General features: G+C 41.3%; 1 protein-coding gene and 2 long non-coding RNA genes across 3 annotated transcripts in view; 2 read left to right on the top strand and 1 right to left on the bottom strand.

Moving 5' to 3' along the window:
- Positions 1–4,319: 4,319 nt before the first annotated feature.
- uvrag (UV radiation resistance associated gene) overlaps positions 4,320–23,708 on the top strand; it is a 112,244-nt gene continuing 92,855 nt past the window's right edge. Inside the window, exon 1 of the mRNA XM_088321605.1 lies at positions 4,320–4,648. Coding sequence (XP_088177731.1) covers positions 4,544–4,648 — 105 coding nt within the window. The 5' untranslated portion in view covers positions 4,320–4,543. The remainder of the gene's footprint in view (positions 4,649–23,708) is intronic.
- Positions 4,670–7,254, top strand: LOC148349874 (uncharacterized). The gene is made up of 2 exons (XR_015847410.1): positions 4,670–6,492; positions 6,888–7,254. It is a non-coding gene; the product is annotated as an uncharacterized LOC148349874 (long non-coding RNA).
- On the bottom strand, positions 7,338–8,800 carry LOC148349873 (uncharacterized). Its single transcript, XR_015847409.1, has 2 exons — positions 8,557–8,800; positions 7,338–7,804 (listed from the first exon to the last, which is right to left on the bottom strand). It is a non-coding gene; the product is annotated as an uncharacterized LOC148349873 (long non-coding RNA).

Below are 23,708 nucleotides of genomic sequence, written 5' to 3'. Positions count from 1 at the left end.
GCATCCTAAGTAGGAAGGATAGAAAGAGGAATGATGAGGAGTTTAAAGTAGATAAAACATCAACTTTATTACAAGACATGTGCCGGACATTTAAACTGGTGGACTGTTTCAAATCCATACATCCAGGAGAGGAGGGCTTCACCTGGTTCAGTAGTGACAATGCCAGAGCCTCTCGAATAGACTACATATTTACGAGGGGTTTAGCACAGAGTGATGCAAGATTAATTCCAGTTTTTTTTTCGGATCACTTGCTACTGTCCTGCTCTTTCTCATTTCCTTCGGGTATGACTGTTGGGAAGGGTTTGTGGAAGTTAAACTGCTCCCTGCTGGAGGATGAGGCTCTAGCCGCACAATACAGGGAGCTGTACAAAGACTGGCAGACCCTTCAAGACTCGTATGATTCACGAGCACAATGGTGGGAAATGACAAAGAAACGAACACAGACCTTTTTTAAAAATGCAGGGAAAAACAAGAAACTCAAAGAGATGAAACGCATGTCGGGACTACAAAGAAGACTCCAACGCTATTTCATCCTAACAGAAAAGGGGATGGACTTTAATGATGAAATCAAAGAGATCAAACAAGAACTAAACGCTTTGGCGGAAATAAAGAGCAAAGGCATCATAATAAGAAGCAGAGAAAGAGAAATAGAAGAAGGGGAAAAATGTACACGCTACTTTTTAAAAAAAATTATGGGCAAAAATGAGGGGATTTTTAAACTTCAAAACGAAAACGGGCAAATAACAAAGGAAAGTAGTGAAATAACCAGATTGGTCGAAGACTACTACAAAAAATTATTTGAAAAGAAAGAAACATATGAGAATGAAATGGGGCATGTATTAGATCATATTTCAAGATCAGTGCGTCAAGACCCCTTTTTAACATCGGACTTTACCCAAGACCAACTGAATGATTGCATAAAGACTATGAAAAAAGGCAAATCACCCGGGGAGGACGGACTCAACCTCGAATTTTACCGGACTTTTTGGGATATTTTAGCACCAGATCTGTTAACTGTTTTTAACGAATTTTCCAATCGAGACCATATGCCAGACAGTTTCAGAATCGGGATAGTTACTCTATTGCACAAAAAAGGAGACAAACTTGACTTAAAAAACTGGCGACCCATAACGCTTTTAAACGTGGACTGTAAAATTTTCAGCAAGCTTCTAGCAACACGAATGTCTGTTGTCTTGGGAGACTTGGTTGATCCAGACCAAACCTGTGCCATTGTGGGAAGGAAGATCAGCGACAGTCTCATGCTGATCCGTGACACCATTTGTTATGCAAGAGACAGAAACATGCGACTAGCGGTCCTAAACCTAGACTTTGAAAAAGCCTTTGATCGAGTCTCGCACCAATACCTCTCAGGGTATTGCAAAAATGTGGTTTTCCCCAAAAATACATCAATTGGGTAGGACTGCTATACCGAGACATCTACAGCAAATTCATGATTAACGGGAATTTATCGGAAGCAATCGAGATCAACTGCGGTGTACGTCAATGTTGCCCTATGTCTCCCCTTCTCTATGTTCTTTGCATTGAACCTTTGGCACAAATGTTAAGAAAAGATAGATTTGTCGAAGGCATCAATATCCCAGGAAGTGGGGGACAAATTACCAAGTGTGTTTTGTACATGGATGATTTTAATATTTTGTGTACTGACCGCGCATCTGTTGAAAGAGCCCTTGACTTGACTGACCTGTTTGGGAGGGCGTCTGGGTCAAGGCTAAATAGAGAAAAATCACAAGTGAAGTTTTATGGAATGTGGAAAGAGACAGAAAAGGCAGGACTCCCGCTGACGGTGTTAAAGACAGACCAGAAAATCCTAGGGATAAAATTCAATGCGGATGGAGGAGGCGAGACCAACTGGGATGACGTGACAAGGAAAGTTAAGCAAAAACTTGTTTTTTGGTCACTAAGAAAACTGACAATAGAGGGGAAGGTCCTAATCATCAAAGCGATCATCCTCCCAATGCTTTTGTCAATCAGTTTAATTTGTATGCCTAAAAGAAACGTGCTGTTACAAATGGACCGAGCCATCTTTCGCTTTGTCTGGGGCTCAAAGTGGGAAAGGATAAAAAGAGATACAATGAAAAAGAAAAAGGAAAAAGGGGGGAAAGGAGTGCCTGACCTCCAGCTTTTCCTGGGAAGCAAATATGTCTCTCTCCACTTCCAAAACGCTGTGGGCCCACCCAACAACCCGAAAAGTCAAGCAATGACCCGTTTTTGGATGGGCTCATATTTGCGGAAGCTAAAGCTTGTACCAGACAATCGTTTGATTCCAGTTTCGTTTAACTTGCCACCAACACATCTCTTTATCCGGGATTTTTCGAAGAAGTTTGATTTGGAAACACAAGAATGTCACACTTTACAAAACCACAGGGCCCTTATTGCTATTGTGCAAGAGCGAGCTACAGTAAGCCCTGTGCGGGGGCTTGCGTTTGGCGAATCCACAACGGTTTGGAGCAACGTCAATCATCCTGCCCTCCCAAACAGACTACGAGACTTGTCATGGATGGTGGCTCATGAAGTTCTCCCAGTCAGAGCTGTAATGCACCACCGAGGAATGTCAGCGACTTCGACGTGCCCTCGACCTGGCTGTGGCGCCCAGGAGTAGGTGAGGCACCTTTTTTGTGAGTGCAGCGCTGCCAAGGTCTTGTGGACAATGGCCGAACAACTAGGAAAGTTCCCGGACTTGCCAGCAGGAGAGGTCCCTGATGCACAGTACGTGCTTTACGGGGTGAGTCGGTCGAGGAGGCATCGGAACGACTTTGCCAGGGACTGGCTCACTCTCGCCGCCATCAAGGACGCCATCTGGACCTCCAGAAACCTGCTGGTATGGAGGTGCAGGCAGATCCCCCCCGTGGCTGTGCTCCAAATGGCTGCAGATACCATACAATCTGCGAGCGGCGGGCCTAGGACGCAGCCATAAAGAAGACTCGTCTGTACCCACCCGGAGGGGGGAGCCGGAGCTACACTGTGGGAGTCCCGGCAGCAACGGCCTGGGTTGTGGTACCCAGAAGGGAGAGGACCCACGCAGAATGGAAAGGACCCACACAGAGGACTGGAAGAATGCTGCTTGGGAGGGTGGGATGGCAGAGCTATGCCCTTGCACAATAGTATTGCCTTTTACACGCTGGTTAACTACTGTTAAAAGAAAATAACTCTGAAATTGTTTAATTGATGTTGAAAATGTCAGGAAAAATGTTAAAACGTCATATCGTCACGTCATATTGTCAAATATAAAAAAAATGTGAATATGCTTGATGGCTGTGTTTTGCTGCTGTTGGTGTCGGTGGATTTGTTCAGACCGAGGACAATCGACTTTGGCCTGGACGGATCTATTGACACTAACAAAGATGTTATATAATGAAATTGTGAATATGTTTGATTTTCGAGAAGGTTTGTTCAAACCTCACTTTGTGTTTGCTGTTAAAAACGTAATATTGGAATATAATATTGTGAATGTGCTTAATTGCTGTTGAGATTGTCATGATTGTTTTCTGTTTTTAGTGTCAATAAATTTGTTCAAACCAAAAAACTTTGTGTTTGCTGTTAAAAACGTAATATTGGAATATAATATTGTGAATGTGCTTAATTGCTGTTGAGATTGTCATGATTGTTTTCTGTTTTTAGTGTCAATAAATTTGTTCAAACCAAAAATGTAGATATTTGTAAGTAGCACAGCACTTATTAGAGAAATTATTTGACTTTCAACTTTTTAAGGAGACCTTAAACCAGACATGGGACCAAGTCACACATGTGCAAGTCTCAAGTAAGTCTCAAGTCTTCACCTTCAAGTCCCAAGTAAGTCCCAAGTATTTTTTTCTTGGGCAAGTCAAGTCACAAGTCAAGTCCCGAGTCTTAGATTGCCAAGTCCAAGTCAAGTCACAAGTCATAAAAAACAGCGACTCGAGTCGACTCGAGTCCAAGTCACTAAGTCTCAAGTCCCCATGTCAACTGTCCACCCCACCTTTGAGTCCCTGCGATAGGAAGAACAATTTTAAGTGGTGTATTTAGATTGATTCGGGACATAGACTCTGGGATTATTAATATTATTTCATAGAGTCTATCAAGTCATCAAACATCACACTGTGGCACTTTTATGGCTTCTATAGTCAAAAAGGTTCGCAACACCTTGCATAAAACTCCGGTAGTCACGCGGTTTAGACTTCCGCATTTTACGCAGTGTTTCACGGATTCCAACCCGCCTACTCCGGAAGACTATCAGGGAAAATAACCAATAGTCACACGAGTGTTCAGTTCCATGGATGGTTCTAAGAGATTGACGTCACAGTTAACCAATTAGAACCCTAAGCGTCACCGTGCTAGACAGATTACCGAACAGTGCAGCAGCCAAATAGTAATACTTTGTGTTTACCTCCTCTTTGCTTTGCTAACAGCTGTGGTGGTTTGTTACTTGCAGAAAAAAATAATAATTGGCGTGTTTCTTGTGCAGTTACTTTAAAATGTACCCTAGAATAATGTAGATGCAAAGTTACGCTGATTGAGGGCGACCCGCTTCAATGCCCACAAGAGGATGAGCTCCATCACAGCTCGGCTTCTTGCTATCCCGGCTGCCTCCGTTACCAATTCTGGAGCCGCTTCATCACGAGCCTTGCACGTGGAACTCACGTCCCAGCAGGTACAAAATAGCGTTCAAACACACCCTGACACGGGCAAATGTTCGGTTAAGCCGCTGAAAAAGCTTTCTCCTCGCCTCTTTAGAATTTCTAATGTCATCTGCAACTGCTTACAGACCAGAAAGGGCCTGTCAAGCTAGCTCGAAAGCTAACAGACGGTAGTTTGCTGAGCACCCAGAGTGCCCGGCTGGTTAGAAACATTATTTTCATTTGGGTCCTAGTGATTTAATGGACTGAACCATTTCAAGGCGGTGGAGTATTTCACACACAGCTTCGTTCATATCTTTATTTTGTTTTACTTTTTAAAATTTTAGATAGCATTTTTCATTACATTAAACCCTATCCAAACCCTTATTAAGGTTTGTAAAAAACTATACTTTTTGGGGGTGTTTGGGTTGATTTTGGGGGTACTTGAGCACCCCCAAAACGGACTGGCTACGGCCTCTAGTTTGCAGGTTGCTAACTTGATAATTTCACAACAAAAATGCCTGCAATAAAACCAGCAAGCGTTTTTCCAATCAAAGTGAGCTTTAATATTCTCGTATTCCTCATTACTCTAGGCATGAGCGTAACCAGCCTGCTTTGGGGGTACTCAAGCACACCCAAATATACCTCCAGCACACTCAAATATGTTAGCATTTTTAGTAAAATTTAAAAAAATCAAAACAAAAATGTGAAGAACGCTTTGTCGGAAATGCTCCACTGCATTCAAAAGTTTCAGTCAATGTTATTCCTAACTGCTCTTCTTTTGCTTGGCTAATGTCACTTGCGGCTTAGCTGAGGAATCTGTAGAGGCTCTGGTGTATTACAGTGAAAGTATGTTTTACACAACTATCTTACCACCCAATGGCATTAATTTATTATCTTAAACAAATATTAGTCTTCATTTTAGCCGCATCAAATCAAATGCAACAAAGATCAGCCTAGAATTATTGTTGTGTATGTGTAAGCTATGTGTGTGGTATATTCCTCCCAGTGACTATAAACAAATACACAAACTATTGTTTATGGTTGTCAGTGCTTCCCAGTGGATCAGTTTGAAGAGTAATGTGATGTTCACAAATGGGAAGTGACACGACTAAACTTTGTTCTTGATTATCCTAAATTACTTCAAGTAAAACAAACAAATGAATCAGCCAGACACTCTGAGTGCTCTGCACCCCCAAAGCTCTGAATTTAAATTCTCCCATGACTCTAGGACAGTTTGATCATTCTCAGTACGGAGTTTTCTACTAGTTTTATGGACAAGTAAACACCTCTTCAGTTTTATGAACCTTTTACATTCTGCTGTTAACCTTTAGAAAATGAATTCTATCTAAAATTAAAGTCCTTGTTGATTTCTCAATTATCTTCTCTAACTCACGACAAAGTTTGTATCGCTGCTTGAAATCCTTGATAATGTATCAAAGGATTGAAAAGTACTTGAATATTGGGTGAAGTGCTTGCAAACTAATATTAAGGCCCAATCCCATTTCTCTCACTCGGCCCTGAGAACCCTCCAGTGAGGTCCTTCGATAGAGGAGTGCCCTCCGCGAGTTGGGTGCAAAGTGGAGATGGTTTGGACAAGACTTGCAAGGTTCCACCCCTGTCCAGGAGATGGCGGTAATATTAATTGGCTGTAGACCTCAGTGACGTATTGGTCTACGTCACATGTAAACAACTCGAGTCTCAACATGTGGTGTGTCAGTTGGAGAGTTCGTGCAACGTTAAAAATGCCCGCTACAGCTGTGTTATTACCGATTGCCTGAAAGCTCATCATCTTTTCCGTGTCTCCAATCAACGGAGGAGAAATGTGCTATACTGAAGACAGCTTCGGCGCTATGTAGTGCTGATTCATCTTTACAAGGTACGTACACTCATTAAAAAAAATGACCCGTTCGGTCAAATACAGTAAAAGTTAACATACAATGCACGTTCACATAATACCTTATGTTTGTGTAGACATAAATGGCAATCTACTTATTAGTATCTTAATGCCATTTTATGACATATAGTAGGGGTCTTTAGTGTGTGACATGATGAAAAGTAAACAAACACAAGAACAGTCCACCTGACCCTTAAGCTGACATAATATCGTCACCAAACTTCCCTGTACGACCCAAAAACCTTAGTTCATAAGGAATTTAATTCAAAAGAGTTGTCATTGGATATAAAAAAGCTCATTTCAACATTTTTTCATGATGCTTACATCATCTATGCCCACATTTATGTCTAAATTGTTTGTTATCTATTGTGTTCCAGAGTGGCTGTCCCATAAGCGTGGACAGGTTGGACAGGAATGTTCCCATCCTGTGCTTATGGTTCGATGTGAAGTCAAAACTCATTCAGGACTTAAGGTTGAGCAAGAAGGTCATGTGGGCCCTGCAGGAGCTGCTAAAGAGGGAACAGGGCCATGGCTGGAGGCCCTATACTGGCTGGCCCACGGTCTGTCCTACCGTGTGGTGTCACGGGTCTTCAGGGTTCCCAGGTCCACAATACACAGAATTGTCCACAGTTAATATGGAATAAATTGCCCAAAAGCCATGTTTTAGGCTTTGGAAGTCAGACCCACATTTGCATTCCGTGCTTTTCTGCATTACTATTCAATAAACATCTTTATTTTGAGTAACACCTTGGTGGTTTATTTCGTAATGATGTGAGATACTGTGTGTGAACTATGTGACTGTTGGACAGAAAACAACTACAAATCACTCCAGTTTAAATAATAGTTTACTTTCAGAAAAACAAAATCACATTGGGCCGAAATACATAATAGTAAATAAATAATATGTCACAAATTGTAACAAAAATATACCAATACTTCCATAAAGCTGGAAAACACAAACTGGAACTTCATTGAGTTCTTAATAAAATAAAATATTTTCCTTTTATAAAACAAAGGGAAACATTGCAGGGATGTCACTGTTCTGGAAATTTGTCCACGAGCTTCCCAAAAAGGACTGGAACCGCTCAGTTTTGGCCACAGTTTCCTCGAGCATTTTCCTCACTCCGGCAGACTCCGCTTTCAAAAAGTCAAGGAGTGTATCGTGCTTCCTTTTTTTTCTGGGTGATTTGGGGTTTGGCGCCGGATTAGAAGATGCCAACGACGTGCCCGTCGGTGTGGATGGCGTGGTAGCTGTGATGGTGGCCAGCTCTTCCACGGGACGTTCTACATTGGCCTTTAGGTTGGGTGGAAAAAACAAGAATTACTTAATGCTTGTGTATTGCACAAAAACAACTGTGTATAGGATGCTCAACAAGTTGATGTGAGAAATTATAGGATGTGTTCTGGATAATTATTTGATAGTGAATAGATACACAAAATTGACATGTTATTCTTATGGCTGTAAGAGCCTTCTATTGGCCAGCATCACATATGCTTTAGAATTGACTCCACATTTGGACAACATTTTGAGAAGGTAATTAGTTTACTTAATATGTGTTTACAGAGAAGGCAGTGGACTGTGATAGTAATTTGTTTCAACTGTATTTCCACGTGAAATTCGGAAACATTACTCATAATGCATGATGAAAACTAATGCATTCTGATCTCACATGAAATAATCATATTGTAAATAAAACACGACACCCGAAATTGTGTGCAGTTAACAAGCGCGTATGTCCAGAACGTTATTCTGACTATGCTCCTTTAGCGACTGGCCATGTAGATGTAAAAGCACGACTCGTTTAAGATACAAACAGGGATGGGCTGAACCGTGATTTTCTGCACAGTTATCCTACTTTACAGTTTGTAGCGTGAAGATTATTTTTTGGCAGCTCCCTTGGTAGATTTGTGCACTTCGTAAAGTAGCGATTTTGCAATGTTCATGTTTTAACGCGAAAATACAATTTTCTATTGCATTTACGTCTAACTAAGATATCTCAATACATTTTGTTGCAAATACATGCGTGGTTGTGGAAAACTACTTACATTTGTGCGGTTCCTTTCCGGGCATGTTTGTTGATATTGAGAATTCGCAAAGACTTCTGGGTAGTCACTTCGCCGCCAAGTGAGGTAGGGAGCCCCCTCGGTCTTGAAGTGGTTACGACATGGTTTGAGGTCACTTCTGCCTCGGACTTGAGAGTATCGGGACACACCCCATTTTCACGTGAACGCGCAAACCGAGTGACTAGGGCACATAGCGAGTGAAAGTGCGAAGAATGGGACTCAGCCTAAGAATGAATCTGTAAAGCAAATGCACAATTTGAATTGTTGCCATTTTTCACAAGTCTGCTTAAAAATGAGGCAAACATTGCTCTCTGGTGGCCTTCCTTTTCTATTGCATTTCTTCCTGCATGATTAACAGAATGCAAACTAATATTAAGAATAAATCTGTAAAGCAAATGCACAACTCGAATTGTTGCCGTTTTTCACAAGTCTGCTTAAGAATGAGGCAAACATTGCTCTCTGGTGGCCTTCCTTTTCTATTGCATTTCTTCCTGCATGATTAACGTCACCTTGCATTACTTTGTATTGCATTGTCCTATGAAGCGACATCGCCCCCTGCGAGTTGTGCCCAAGAGAACAGCTGCATGCTGCACCTAAGCAGGGAAATATGAAATGTGTATTAGTGCAAGGATTACATGTCGTTCATGGACATTCATTATGGCCCATGCAACAAGTTATTGTAGCGTTTACCAGTGGTAAATTGTAATGGGAAGAACTTCCTGCAACTGAAATTGGAAGCTAGAAGTAATTAAAATTTTACCCAAACCCTATATGGGGGGACATTTACACACATATTGTTCAGACTCACAAATATATTTGCGGTTTACTCAACATCTAAAAATCATGTCTTGATAAATTCACACATATGTAAAATCCCAGACATGTTTGTGAATCTGCAAAATACCTGATTCACACTGGATTTCTTCTTTTAATTGTATTAGAGAAATTTAAAATTTGTCCTTGAAATTCCTTCAAAAGTGCTCAAAATTGGCCATGTGAAAGGTGTACAAACCCTGTTGACATAGCAACAAGTGTTTGATTAAAACAGTTTACCACTGCCCTTTGGACTCTGTATCCTGCATTTTCTGTTTTTTTCAAAGGTTGCGCCTCCTTTTAACACACTTAAACTAAGGAGCAGTCTTGCAGTTGTCTCAAACATTTTCAAGCTAAAAGGTACTTTCTGTTACTTATTAGCAAAAAGGATTAGTTTGATATGCATTTCTTAAATGACAACTTGTTCTACTATGTTGTTACTTTGTTGTTACTATGTTATAACAATTTTAATTATTGGATGTAGGGTTAGTTAACCACAAAAAAAAATCATTTTACTAGAAAATCACAATTACCCAGCACTGGTGACCTATTTTCAGAACAGGTCTGCAGGCACCTCAGCTGTCCTGAGGGGGCACCCTGGTGCCTGCTGGCACAATGTTGGAAACCCTTGGTCTATTGCTGATTTGCAAGTGGCAGGAAGGAAATCCAGGGCATGAATCATTACCGTTGGCTGTTTTTTTGCAAATCAAAGTTAATTGGTAGGGCCACAATTGACATGCCACTTAAGCATTGCAAATACCTTCAATTATATTTCCCCTTAAAGGAAACATGTGTGTTATTTGACTGCTGATGTTGCTGTAAAGTGCAGTGCAACTGAAAAAAGCATGTTTATATCATAGTTCATGTATTTTTGCTTATTATTCAAATCAACGTTTTTTCAAATGACTTTTTTTTAACCACTAGGTAAATAATACACGATGTCCCTTTAGAACAAAAAAAGAATAATAATGTTATTTTATATCTAATGCCTTGGCAATATGTCATCATTAAAACTTAATCTGATTCTACTATTAATAAACATTACTGGAATTGTGTCTGATATTATACTTTTCTGACCTATACGGATAGTCAAATCTCTATAGCAAGTAGTACCATTCTATCCCCCCCAAAAAAAACCAACATTTGGGGCCCTAATAGGAGTGACGGAGGTGGGAGTGACGGAAGCGGAAGTGGCACGCAAGCGCGCGAAAATGCGGCGGGTCCTAAATGCCATATTTTGAAGTCGAGTCGAAGTTTTTGTTTTGTTTTACTCAATAATTGAACTAAGTTTTTGATTTATTTGATATGGCGCCTAGAAAGGCAGTTTCTAAACCATGTTTTTGCGGTGCCGTAGACCATGGAGCAATGATCCAGTGCAGTCACTGCAAACACTATATACACTATGAGTGCTCTGGACTGTCAGTTCAGGACCTAAGCCTCGCGATACAAGATAAGCAAGCTACTTACATCTGCAAGTCCTGCGTCCCCGGCTTATCCGCTGATGATAAGGATTCTTACGCCTCTCTGAGTAGCTCTGGAACGGTGTTCACCTACGTGGATAGCACTCCGGTGCCTCTATGCGGGTCGTCTGGGCCGTGCGGTGCCCTGAACTCTGCTGATTTGGTCTCCACTGTCCGTGAAACCGTGAAGGCCATGGTACCAACTTTGGTCCGAGAGATCATGACGCAGATGATGCCAGAAGTTGCCAGAATGTCGACTAGCCTAAGAGGAAATGCTAGCAAAGGAGGCTAGGAAGCATAATCTCGTGGTGGTTGGAGCAAAGACACATCGAGAAAATGGGGAAGCTGTCCAGGATACCCAGCTCTTTCAGGAAGTCGCCGAAGCAGTCCCGGGAGTAGAGAAACAGGACATTCTGGAAGTTTTTCGTGATAGAAGGCTGAAGAATGATGGTAAACCTAGGATTGTGAAGATCAGATTCCGGAATACAAGATCAAGGCTGGCGTTTCTCCGTGGATTCAATCGGGTGAAAAGTCCCTTCCCGACGTTGTCTTCTGGATTTGTTCGTCCAGATATGACACCAAAAGAAAGGGAACGCGACAGGGAACTACAGGACGAACTTAAGCGCAGTCGGGACAAAGGTGAAGTAAACATTATTATACGGGACGGGAAAATTATTGTCGAGCCGGGAAATGCCTAAGGTCGCCTTCGCCTTTATTGAACAGCCCCTTGATTCATCTCATTAATGCCCAATGTTTGACTTCTAAGGCAGATGACTTGGTCTCGTACATCAATTTCTACACCCCTGATATTTTGGCAATTACAGAAACTTTGTACTCCGCTGGTGACACAGGGCCAACTATAGAGAAATATCAGTCCATTAGAACTGACCGTAAAAATGCCCAACATGGAGGAGTTTTGCTCATGGTTTCTCATGGTATAACTGTGTTTTCTGTCGCTAATTATTAATTCGATAGAATTGAGTTATTGAGATGTGATATTCTTATTTCTGGGGTGAAGCTGAGAATAGTGCTTGTATATCGCTCTGGTCTGAGCTCTTTTCAGGCCAACATCACTATGTTCGAACATCTGAATTCTATTTTTGATACTAAATTGCAAATTCTACTTATGGGTGATTTTAACTTTCCTGACCTTCACCACAGTTTTCTTCAAAATTCTGATACTAATCTAACTTCAATGTTTAAAAACTTGGTTTCAAATGCAGGTTTCTTTCAGCATGTCGATAAACCAACCAGGGGGTCCAACGTATTAGACCTTGTGTTTTCCACTGACAGATATCTGATTAAAAACATTGACGTTGGGCCGAGTTTCTCTACCAGTGATCACGATTCTGTTACTTTCCAACTTAACCTGGCTCTTAAAAAAGACACCGCTGCTCAGAACTACATAAATTTAATAGACTGTGATCTACATGGCATGAGATACTTTCTGTCTAGTGTCAACTGGTACCTCTTATTTGATAATTGTGGGAATATTGAAGAAATGTGGGCAATATTTAAATCTGTTGTTTACACTTTGATATCTGTATACGTACCCTCAGTTGCTGTTACACCTCACGTCAACCGTGATATAGCTGAATTGCATAGGCGAAAGCAGTTTATTCACAAGCTTTATAAACGTCATCAGTTGGCATACTTGGAAAGTTATCAAGATGCTTCAAGGGAACTGCGGAGGGCCATCAGGCGGGAAAGGGTGGCTGAGGAAAATAAAGTTTTAGAGGCTAATAATACTCGTAAATTCTTTTCATACATCAACCGTAAACTAATTTCTAGGGCATCTATTCCCAACCTGAAGGCATCTGACGGTACCGTTGCTACAGATAATGCTGACAATGTCCGTATATTAAATGATCAGTATGCCAGTGTTTTTGGTCGTGACAATGGGGTTTCACCCGACTTTCCCAGCAGAACTTCAGCTGTTCTAAATTCTGTGGAACTTTCAAAGGAGTTAATTCATAGATACTGTTGTGGTAAATACACTTGCATTTGTAGAATAGATTTGCATACATGTAGAAATGTAGAATAGACGTGCATACATGTAGAAATTTAGAAAGACTTGCTTACAGTTGTGGGAAAAGGTCGGGTTGACATCGTTTTGAAGATACTCTTGGCAGACGATTAAGTTTCCTTGAAGATACTCTTGGCAGACGATTAAGTTTCCTTGAAGATAGCGTGCGAGGGACGGGATTGTTTTTCTGCCTTACTTTTCATAGTTAACAACTTTTTTTTTTTTTTTTTTTTTACAACGTTCAGTCCCTCTTGGAAATTCCTGTTCGATGTTGGGGTGGAGTGAGCTAAAGTGACGCTGAAGATTTGAAGCTTTGAAATGTGCTAATGCTGCGCCACATATAAAGCAGGCTTGCCATTACGTTCAATAAAAAAATATAAACTCTCCCACTGTGGCAAAAACGTCCTGTATTCATCTTCATATTTTCGTTTGGCTGTGCTTTTTTTACCAGGCATTTCAAGAGGTAATTTCACGTACCGTATTTTCCTCAATATAAGGCGCACCGTGTTATAAGGTGCTATAAGTGCATGCTGGTTTAAGATCAGGTAATTGTGCAATTTTGTAATTGTAATCCTGTGCAGTCCTTCGAGACATTTTTGTAATTAAGGGCTATATAAATAAATGTGACTTAACTTGACTTGGCTACAGTAGAGGATGTAGTTACGTTATGCAACCATTAGATGGTGCCGCGCTAATGGGAATGTCAACAAAATAGTCAGATAGGTCAGTCAAACTTTATTAATAGATAACAAACAAGCTTTCCACAATCTTCATTCACTCCCAAAATGAATAAACAGCTGTTTTATTATTTTCTCTGAGGTAAAGCATTTTCGTGACACATCTTTAACATCTTTGAACAACAGCAAGGCATAACATTTTACTTTTCCTCCATTTAGTCAACACGCAAAAAAACGTCTGATACTGTTATGGTAAATTAAACGTTAGTGCAATCGCAAAATAGTGACACTCGTAATCTGCAAAAACAACAAGTGCAAAACAATAACAATAAAGCAAAAACATAATAACTGTAAAATGTAAAACGTAAAACGTAAACACACACCAAGTAGGACCACCTCTGAATTCTTTAATGTTAAGTTCCCGTGCCAGCGCTGTTGCCTTCATTCGAATGGTTATTGTACTGACACTTCTACTTGCTGCTCTTTGTTCAACAACCCACTGTTCAAGTGTGTCCTCTAACTGTGGCCATCTCGCTTTATTGCCACGGACACTTTGTTTAGTCTTCCTTACTTGGCCATCGATTCATTAATGTTGAACTCTCTCGCTGCTGCTCTATTTCCGTGTTCTACTGCGTGACTGATCGCCTTGAGGTTAAACTCTGCGTTATAAGCAGGTCTCTTAATAGGAGCCATTTCAGGGTCTTTATACAAACGCAAAAGAGAATTGTTGTTTAATATTTCCCAGTATGCACAGCACACTTTTTCTTCTACCCGAAAAATGGAGTCGATGGCTGCTTCTCTTAGTTGCGAGACCTTGTAATTCAATATTGATCCATATATAAGGCGCACCGGATTATAAGGCGCATAGTCAGCTTTTAAAAAAAAAAATCAGATTTTATGTGCGCCTTATAGTGCGGAAAATACGGTAAATTGACTACAATACGTTTTGTCAAACAAACAATTTCTCGTCGCTCGTTTGACGTCACTCAAACAGGCTTACATTGTCGGTGTGCCATCTAGCTGTAGGGAAGGCAAATGACAACATTTTTGATGCATGTCATGTTACAGCTCCTAAAGAGCCACATTAACCTAGTTTAAGAGCCGCATGCGGCTCACGAGCCCCGGGTTGGCCTTCCCTGGTGTAGTGCATGCGTGGAGCCGTTCTATAAGGGTAAAGGTGATAAGTATGAATAAGGCAATTTGAGAGGGATCAGTTTGTTCTCTGTACTGGGTAAGCTCTTGATTAAGAGAGTGAGAGGAAGAACAGATGAGGTGGTGATGGAGGAGCAGAGTGGTTTCAGGAAAAGAAGAGGATGTGTGGATCGGGTGTTTGCAGTAAGAAAGGTGTGTGAGAAATATTTAGCAAAAGGTAAGGATGCTTGTTTGGCTTTCATGGACTTGAAAAGGCATATGACAGACTCAAAAGAGAGGCGTTGTGGCAGGTGATAGTCATGTATGGAGTGGATGGAAAGTTGTTGGAAGCATTGAAGAGTTTTTATATGAACAGCAGAGCATGTGTAAGAGTGGGGAGTGAGACGAGTGGTTACCTGTGTTGACTGTTGTGAGACAGAGATGATGGATAACAGTGGAACGGTGTGGCAGATGACATAGTGCTTGTGGCTGATTCTGAGGAAAAATTGAGAAGGTTGGTAATGGAGTTTGGAAGAGTGTGTGATAGGTATTCTGTCCTGGATAATACGTCTGGGGTATTGACGACAGATACCGAACCACAATAAAGACCGAGGCTTGATTCCAGGTGGAAAGCTTTACTGAAATCTTCTGGTCTTAATGAATTGTAAAACTGAAGCGCAAAAGATACAGAATACAAAATGTCAAATGAAATACAAGACTTACACGAGCTACAATCTAATTTTCCTTATATTCACTAACTTCTTTTACAGTTATCAACTCAAACAACGTTCTAAATCAGGTAGGGTAATGGGGTAATTAAAACAATATTAAACCTCTAGCATCTTTTTTAAGTAGAGTATTTACAAAGTGACAGTAAGTATGCACACTAAGTATCATGCAAATGAAGCTTAACTCAAGGCCAAATGCCTCAACAATTTAACTAGCATTGTTAAAGTCAAGTCAAGTCAAGTCATTTTTATTTGTATAGCCCTAAATCACGAAGAGTCTCAAAGGGCTTCACAGATTGATACACTATATTACACAAACTATTTTCAACCGACAAGAGGAGTAGGTTATTCGTATGCAATGGAGTAGAAGTGAGTTTTAAGTTTAGATTTAAACATTTCCACTGAGGTTGCAGATCGGATCTCAGGGGGAAGAGCATTCCACAGCACCGGTGCCCGGATGGAGAACGCTCTCGAACCAGCAGAAGACTTCTTTGCTCTCGGGGTCATCAGAAGACCAGCACTCTCAGATCGTAGGCTTCGGACCGGGACATAGTGGCAGATCAGATCTGAAAGATAAGAGGGAGCAAGTCCATGTATGATTTTGTACAATACTAAGAGAACTTTGAAGTCACATCTTTTGGCTAACTGGGAGCCAATGCAGGTTAGCCAAAATCGGTGTTATGTGATCGTACTTTTTTGTCCTAGTTAAAAGCCTCGCTGCGGCATTTTGTACTAGCTGAAGAGACTTGATTCTGGACTTCGGGAGACCGGAGAGTAGTGCATTACAGTAATCGAGACGGGAGGTAACAAATGCATGAATTATTGTTTCCGCATCAGACTGAGACAGTATTGAACGGATTTTAGCAATGTTGCGAAGATGGAAGAAGGCAGTTCTAGTAATTTGCTTTACATGCATCTCAAAGGATAGATCAGGGTCAAATATGACCCCTAAATTTTTAACTGAGTCACTCTGTGTGATGTGACATTTGTCAATGTTCACAGCAGTTTTTGAGAATAAGTCACGGCATTTAGAAGGACCAATGACTAACATTTCGGTCTTTTCAGAGTTAAGACGCAAGAAATTGAGTGACATCCACTCTTTTATCTCAGTGAGACAGGCCTCCAAATTTCCACAGTTTAGTATGGAAGATTCCTCCAACGGAAGATATAGTTGAGTGTCGTCTGCATAGCAGTGGAAGCTGATATTGTACTTGCGAATAATATCACCTAATGGAAGCATGTAAATGTTGAAAAGTAGGGGGCCGAGCACTGAACCCTGCGGAACACCGCAGGTAACATTAAAGGGCTCAGATGTCGTTTCACCATATTTAACACAGTGCGTCCTATCTGAGAGGTAGGATCTGAACCACGAGAGGACGGTTCCTGAGAGACCAATCCATTTTTCCAACCGTTCTAGTAGGATATTGTGGCGCACTGTGTCAAAAGCAGCACTAAGATCCAGCAGCAGCAAAAGTGATGATGCCCCAGAATCCATTGACATTAGGAGATCATTTGTTACCTTGATCAGAGCTGTCTCAGTAGAGTGGTTAGCCCTGAATCCTGATTGCATGGATTCAAAAAGGTTATTCTCAGATATGAAATCATTCAGCTGCTGTGCCACTACTCTTTCGAGTACTTTAGAGAGGAAAGGTAGGTTTGACACAGGTCTGTAATTACTTAAGATTTCTGGATCAAGGTTGGGTCGTTTCAGTGTGGGTTTAATAACGGCGGACTTAAAAGCTGCTGGAACTACACCTGAGGAGAGTGATGTATTTATAATATTTAGAACTGAAGGCCCAAGGACGCTAAAAAGACTTTTAATAAGTGAACCTGGGAGCGGGTCGAACTGGCAAGTTGTCGGTTTGGCCGCATTCACCACTTGTTTGAGATCATCAAGTGACAGTTCACTAAAACCGGCCATTTTCCCAGGGCAGCCACCCTGTCGTGCATCTGTAAATTTCAGTCCTTTAATACGTGTGGTACTGACAATATCTTTTGCAATTTCTTCCTGTATGCATTGAATCTTCTTAGTGAAGAAGACCATTAAGTCCTGAGCAGAGTGTGTCGAACTATCTGCGGTAGTCTGTTGCCTTGTAAGGGATGCTACAGTGTCAAAAAGGGCTTTGGGGTTGTTCTTTTGAGATGCAATCACCTTCGAAAGGTAGGCCGATTTTGCAGAGGCAAGGGCCGCTTTATACTTTAACAAGCTGTCACACCAGGTTTTATGGAAAACCTCAAGCTTGGTAGCGCGCCATTTTCTCTCCCATTTCCTGCATTCTTTTTTAAGGGTTCTAGTTTCATCAGTAAACCAAGGTGTGCGTCTTTTAGGACGTGATTTTAGTTTTATGGGCGCTATTGAATCCAGCACACTAGTCAGGGTGGTATTGAACTCATTCATGAGTGAGTCAATCGAGCCATTGTATTTAGGAAAGGACGCAACTGCTCCAGGAAGGAGTTCAAAGAGCGCAGAAACTGTGCCAGTGCTTATGTTGCGTCCGCTAAATCCCTCAGCTTTTTTAACACTACATTTAGTTAGCACCTCAAATGTCACTAGATAATGATCAGAGATAACGGTAGTACACGGTAACACCATAATGTTTGAGGTTAAAACTCCTCGAGTCAGAATCAAGTCTAGCGTGTTCCCATTTTTATGGGTTGGCAAATCAACCAATTGATTAAAACCAAATGCATCAATTAGAGAACTAAACGCAATAGTAAGTGAACTGTGTGGGGAGTTCATATGAATGTTAAAGTCTCCCATAATTATCATTTTGTCTGCATAGGTTACTAGTTCAGACAAAAGTTCAGCAAATTCGTCTAAGAAAGTTGTGTATGGCCCAGGTGCACGATAGATAGTTATTACGTCAATTGACAATAGAGAGGACCGCATCACAAGAGCCTCAAACGTTTTGTAATTATTAGAGGTACGTGGATTAAATTTGAGCGATTTTTCAGAGATTAGCGCAACACCACCACCCCTTTTCAACGTGCGCGCTAAATGACTACTCTCGTAGTCTGGGGGAGAGGCATAATTTAGCGCTAAATACTCATCCGGGCGCAACCACGTTTCACAAAGACCCATACAGTTAAGTTTATAATCACAAATAATGTTATCAACAAGTAAAGCTTTTGGAGCTAGCGATCTAATATTTAACAGACCAAATTTCAGCTTTGCTGAATCATTTGACTTAGCTGAACTCTTTGTAGTCTTTGTCGAGATCTTCAAAAGCTCCCGGCGTTGTGGCCGCTCGTGAGCGCTGAGTTTAAAGCGTCGGTTGTCCGGCGAGGAATGAATGGTGGAATTAGTTACATCCTCGCGTCCATCCTCGCGTCCATCTTGCTGCTTGGACTTCACACGCTTCACACATCTACCTGCACGGCAACCACGCTTCTGTTTCCTTTCTTTACGGCACCGTCGGCGTCGTTTATTAAGAGGAATAGCTGTCCACAAGGATCCCGGGTCTCTTTGAAGTTCACTCGGTATATCATGGGCGGTATAAAAAGTGCCCGAAAAGTCGAAATTTAGACGCTCACCCAACCGAATAAGTTCGTCCCTACTGTAAGTGTTTTTGGCCACACATGTGTCCAAAAGTGAAAGCAAAAAAGACAAGAGAACGGCAATAAATAGAAGATTAGCTGGAGAGCTACGAGCCGCAAGCATGCATCCATGCGCAGCCATCTTGAATATATTAGCATAGTTAACACCTATAAATGATCTTTTTTAAATTTAAAGATAGCGTTTTTTTTACCACATTCAGCACGATATAAAACAACTATAACAACAGTTTACAGCAAGAACATAGTTGGTTCCATTCTACCAAGGCGATGCTTTGGGCAGAGAGTTGTACTTTAAATAATTTTACACAACAACAATAAACAAACTTCGCGCCATCTGAAATTCAGATGGAGAACATACAGACTGCCTCCAACATGGCTGGTTACAACACGAAGTGGTTCATTCAGACTACAGGAAGTTATAAACTGTAGCTGCAATACCTAAAATTACTACTGAGGGAACCTAACCCTATTCATTAATTGACAGGTCAGCACAAAAAGCGTACGCTATGTGTGAATGTTGGGAAGAGTTTGGTGATAAAGTTTTGGCATGATGGAGTGTGCATGGCGTTGGAAATGAGATTAAATGGACAGATGCTTGAAAAAGTTGAAAGCTTTAGGTACTTTGGTTGCGATGTGGATGCCGTTGGTGAAATTGGGTGCGAGGTATTGCACAAAGTGAATCAACAAAGCAAGGTTTTGGGTGCTCTGAGGAGAGTGATGAGTAAGAGTATGGATGTTAAGAGAGGACTGTATGATAGTGTGATTGTGTCGTATGGTGCAGAGACTTTAAGCCCGATTGCAGATTTGAGAAGCAAATAAAATGCATACATGTCAACCTGTTTGTTTTTGCCGTACAAAGTACGTATATTATGCATTTTAAGATCATTCTGATCTCAAAACAACAGGCGGGGTCGATTGAGTATATTTGAAATACATGTGGTCTTAAAAAACATCAGATGCCATGTGGTAGTTGTGTAGTGGAAGGAAGTTCGTCTCTTTTTAGAGAACCGGCTTTTTCGGCTCAACTCATTAAAGAGAACCGGCTCTCAAATGGCTCACTTGCTTTGATGCTTTATATTACGAATTATTATGTTGTATAAAGAAGTTAAGAAAAAAAGGAAGTATAAAAGGAGAAAATGAAAAAAGACAGGTTTGTGGTTATCCATTTAATCAGTATATTACCAACAATAAGTTAATGCAGAAAAATAATTAATAATTTGAAAAAGAAAATTTATTATTTTACTTAATTATATTTGCATGTATGTTTTCCTTCTACAGTGAACGTCCAAGCTTCTTAATTTTTTAACTTTTTATAATAAACTTCATGTCGAGCAACTCAGTATCTCACAACAAAATGTTAATTAACTATATATGAAATGAAAAATGAAATGATCAATGTAACCGCGGTGTACTTGTCCCACCAAAGATCCACATTCACGCTGGACTGGATGATGAGGTTTTTATTATTACAGTTTCTGCAAATGAATGAGTCACAACATTAGCTTTTCTGCTGGCTTTGATCTCTTTGATCTCAGTAGCAGTTCCCTCTGAAAACTGCCAACAAACCTCGCCTCCCGGTCACATGTCAGAAGCCAAAACCAAACTCCACCCCATACCAGCAGGTGGCACTGTTGGACTCATCCTTGCAGGACACTTACCAAAAACTATACACATATTTCAGCAGGAATTTCAATAAAACAAAAGTTATTATTACACCCGTTACATACACCCACCTGAAATTCTGCTAAATATGGGAGTGCTACACTAAACAGAAAAAAATCACATGCAAAAGTGCAAACTGGTACAGTATTACAAGGAACAAACTGAAGTGCATGTCAGTTCTAAAACTCTCCCAAAAAGGAGTGTGGAAAGAAAGGAGGCGATCAAACTCCTAACTAAGCACAGACTCAAAGATGTCTGTTACATCTCTGAAATATAAAACATTGTTCCTGTTGTTTCAAGTGCTCACATAGGCACAATTCTTGTTTCTTGCTCAAGCTTTGTTACTCAAACTGAAAGTGCATCTCTAAAGAACCTAAACAAGGAACTAGCAGATATTGCGGACACAGAGTTGTCACCTACAAACTGAGGCCTGATGGACTGGCGGACCCTAAGATCATAACGGCTAGGTTGAGTACAAATAACCTGAGCTTGAGGGTCAGTCAAGTCTAAACAGTCAGTATCAGGGGAGACAGTGTCCGGCTGGTCAGTGTTCAATGGGGTCTCGTCTGGGAGGACAGTGTCTGGTGGGCCCATATCCAAAGGGATCATGTTTTCAGAGCACCGAGGTGGGCTTTCCGTATTGTCACTTGCAGTATGATCATCATCTTGTTCGGGGATGTGCTGACTTCCTTGACTATATGTATCGACTGTGAGAGAGTCAGACTGGACATCAGATCTGCTGTCTAGTGAGTTATCCTCCATCTCTGAATGAACTTGCTCTTCACCTGACTGTATCACCCAGTTTACTGTACGGACATCACTGCCTTCGACCGCGTCAGGTAAATCAGGACATACTTCACTTCCATGTGTAGCAGCGTCACACCCTGAGTGCAAGAAGCTAAGAGAGAGCAGCACATTCCTGTGAACTACCTTCTCTTTGCCCGTCAGGCAATCCTTGACTATAAAGTCTGTAAAGACATTGAGATCAGGCTTGACTGATATGACTTCATACGGGGTCGACTCCCACTTATCTGCAACCTTGCATTTCCCTGGGACACCTCTGTTGGCGATCAACACCCGGTCTCCCACGACGAGGGGTGATCCTTTGGCCCTACGGTTGTACAGCTTGACATGGCGAGTCTGTTCTCTGAGAGTATTCCTCCGTACAATCTGAGCAGCTTCATTTAGATCCTTCTTCAGATGGGTTACAAAATCAGAGTAGCTGACAACAGCATCTTTGGTACTAGCATGTTGAAACATGACATCGACAGGGAGACGAGGGATCCTACCAAACACTAGGTAGAACGGTGCAAACCCTGTTGTCTCATGCTCTGTGCAGTTATAGCAGAAGGTGAGCTGCTGCAGCATTTGTGGCCACTTTGCTTTGGGCTGAGGGGGAAGGGTTCTGATCATATCTCCCAATGTTCGGTTAAATCGTTCTGCGATACCATTTCCCATGGGGTGGTACGGAGTCGTATGGGATTTCTGCACCCCAGCCATCTCTAGAAGCTCTTCGATCAGTTTTCTCTCAAAATTGGCTCCCTGATCGAAACACATGTACAATATAACATGTTAAACTACATAAACACTTTTGAATAAAAGAATATGGTGTAAGATTATTTTGTATTTTGTAAGGGAAAATACGACAGTTTGTAAGGGCATGGAGCCGTGGAGGTTGAAAGGTATGAAAATGTTTTTGAGATGAATTGTTTGAGGACTATGTTGGGAGTGACAAGATAGGATAAATTGAGAAATGAAACCGTGAGAGACAGACCTGGAGAAGTAGCGGAACTCGGCAAGCGTGTGGATAAGAGAGTACATGGTTGGTTTGGACAAATGGAGAGGATGGATGAGGAGCGAATGGTGAAGAGGATCTACAGAGCAGAAGTAAATAGAAGAAGGCCAAGAGGAAGGCTGCGATATGACGTGGATGGATGGTGTTATGAGTGCACTGCATGAAATAGGTCTAAATATAGTGGAACCTCGAGCTCTTGTTGGTGTTGTGAAAGGATAGTGGGATGTTTGGACGCGTTCTACAGAATGGGTAGGGCTCCTGTATGATGCAGCAGGGGTAAACCAGTGAAAGCTGCCGGGCCCTGCTGTTGAACAAAGGGGTGTGTTGTGTCACCCTAATCCTAGTGACATGGCCGCTTTCTTGTGTCCTTTTTCATCTGGAGGGACGAAAGCATGACCAACTTGGGTGCCGAGGTGCTTAACTGGATTGGGTGTTTGGGCATTTGGGCTGGCCATGGTCATTTTTTTGTGTTTTTTGCTACTTTTTTTGTGTATGTGTTTGTCTTGCTGTCTGTCACCTTTCTCGAGGGATATGACTAGGGTAGGTAGATAGATTTTTCTTACCACTAGGAGGCACCGAAAAATACACACTTGCCTTTTAACATTTTATATATATAATATATATATATATATATATATGTATATATTTAATGGAAGTAGATCATTCCTTTCATCTCAGGATTTTTACTGTTAAATTGCTCAGAATGTATTTGGCCCTCATAGTTGCTCACATTTACTGTAGTCACATGGGCAGCATTAACTGAGTCCCTCAGTTTGCATTCATTCCACCACATGTCAAATTCAGTCCAATGTATGACTTGCATGAGCAATGCTGTATTTTGCTTCTGTAACAGCAGCACTGTTGGGGACACCTTTGGCTGCGATAATTGGTCATGCTTTTTCACAATGCTGTGGAAAAAGTTGGCCCACTCTTCTTTGCAAAACTGTTTTAAATCTGCCATATTGAAGGCTTTTCTTGCATGAACTGCTCGTTTAAGGTCACAGCACAGCATCTCAATTTAGATTTAAATCCAGAATTGAACTTGGCCACTCCAGAACATTCATTTCAGTTTTTTGAGCCGTTCAGAGGTGGATTTTCTGGTGTGTTTTGGATCGTTGTGCGTTTGCATGATCAAATAGCGCTTGAGTTTTATGGCACAAACTGATGGCCGGACTTTCTCCTTCAAGATCTTCTGTGAAACACCACAATTCATTATTCCATCATGGTTTACCACTGTTACCAGTTTACTCCATTTGTGGAAAATTGCTCTGACAGTGAGCCGCT

This window comes from Urocampus carinirostris, chromosome 17 (genome assembly GCF_059441175.1).
Source record: "Urocampus carinirostris isolate Australia breed hairy pipefish chromosome 17, RoL_Ucar_1.0, whole genome shotgun sequence".
Classification (NCBI taxonomy): domain Eukaryota; kingdom Metazoa; phylum Chordata; class Actinopteri; order Syngnathiformes; family Syngnathidae; genus Urocampus; species Urocampus carinirostris.
Note: the sequence above shows the minus strand (reverse complement) of the source record. Positions and strands in the feature narration are given on the sequence as shown.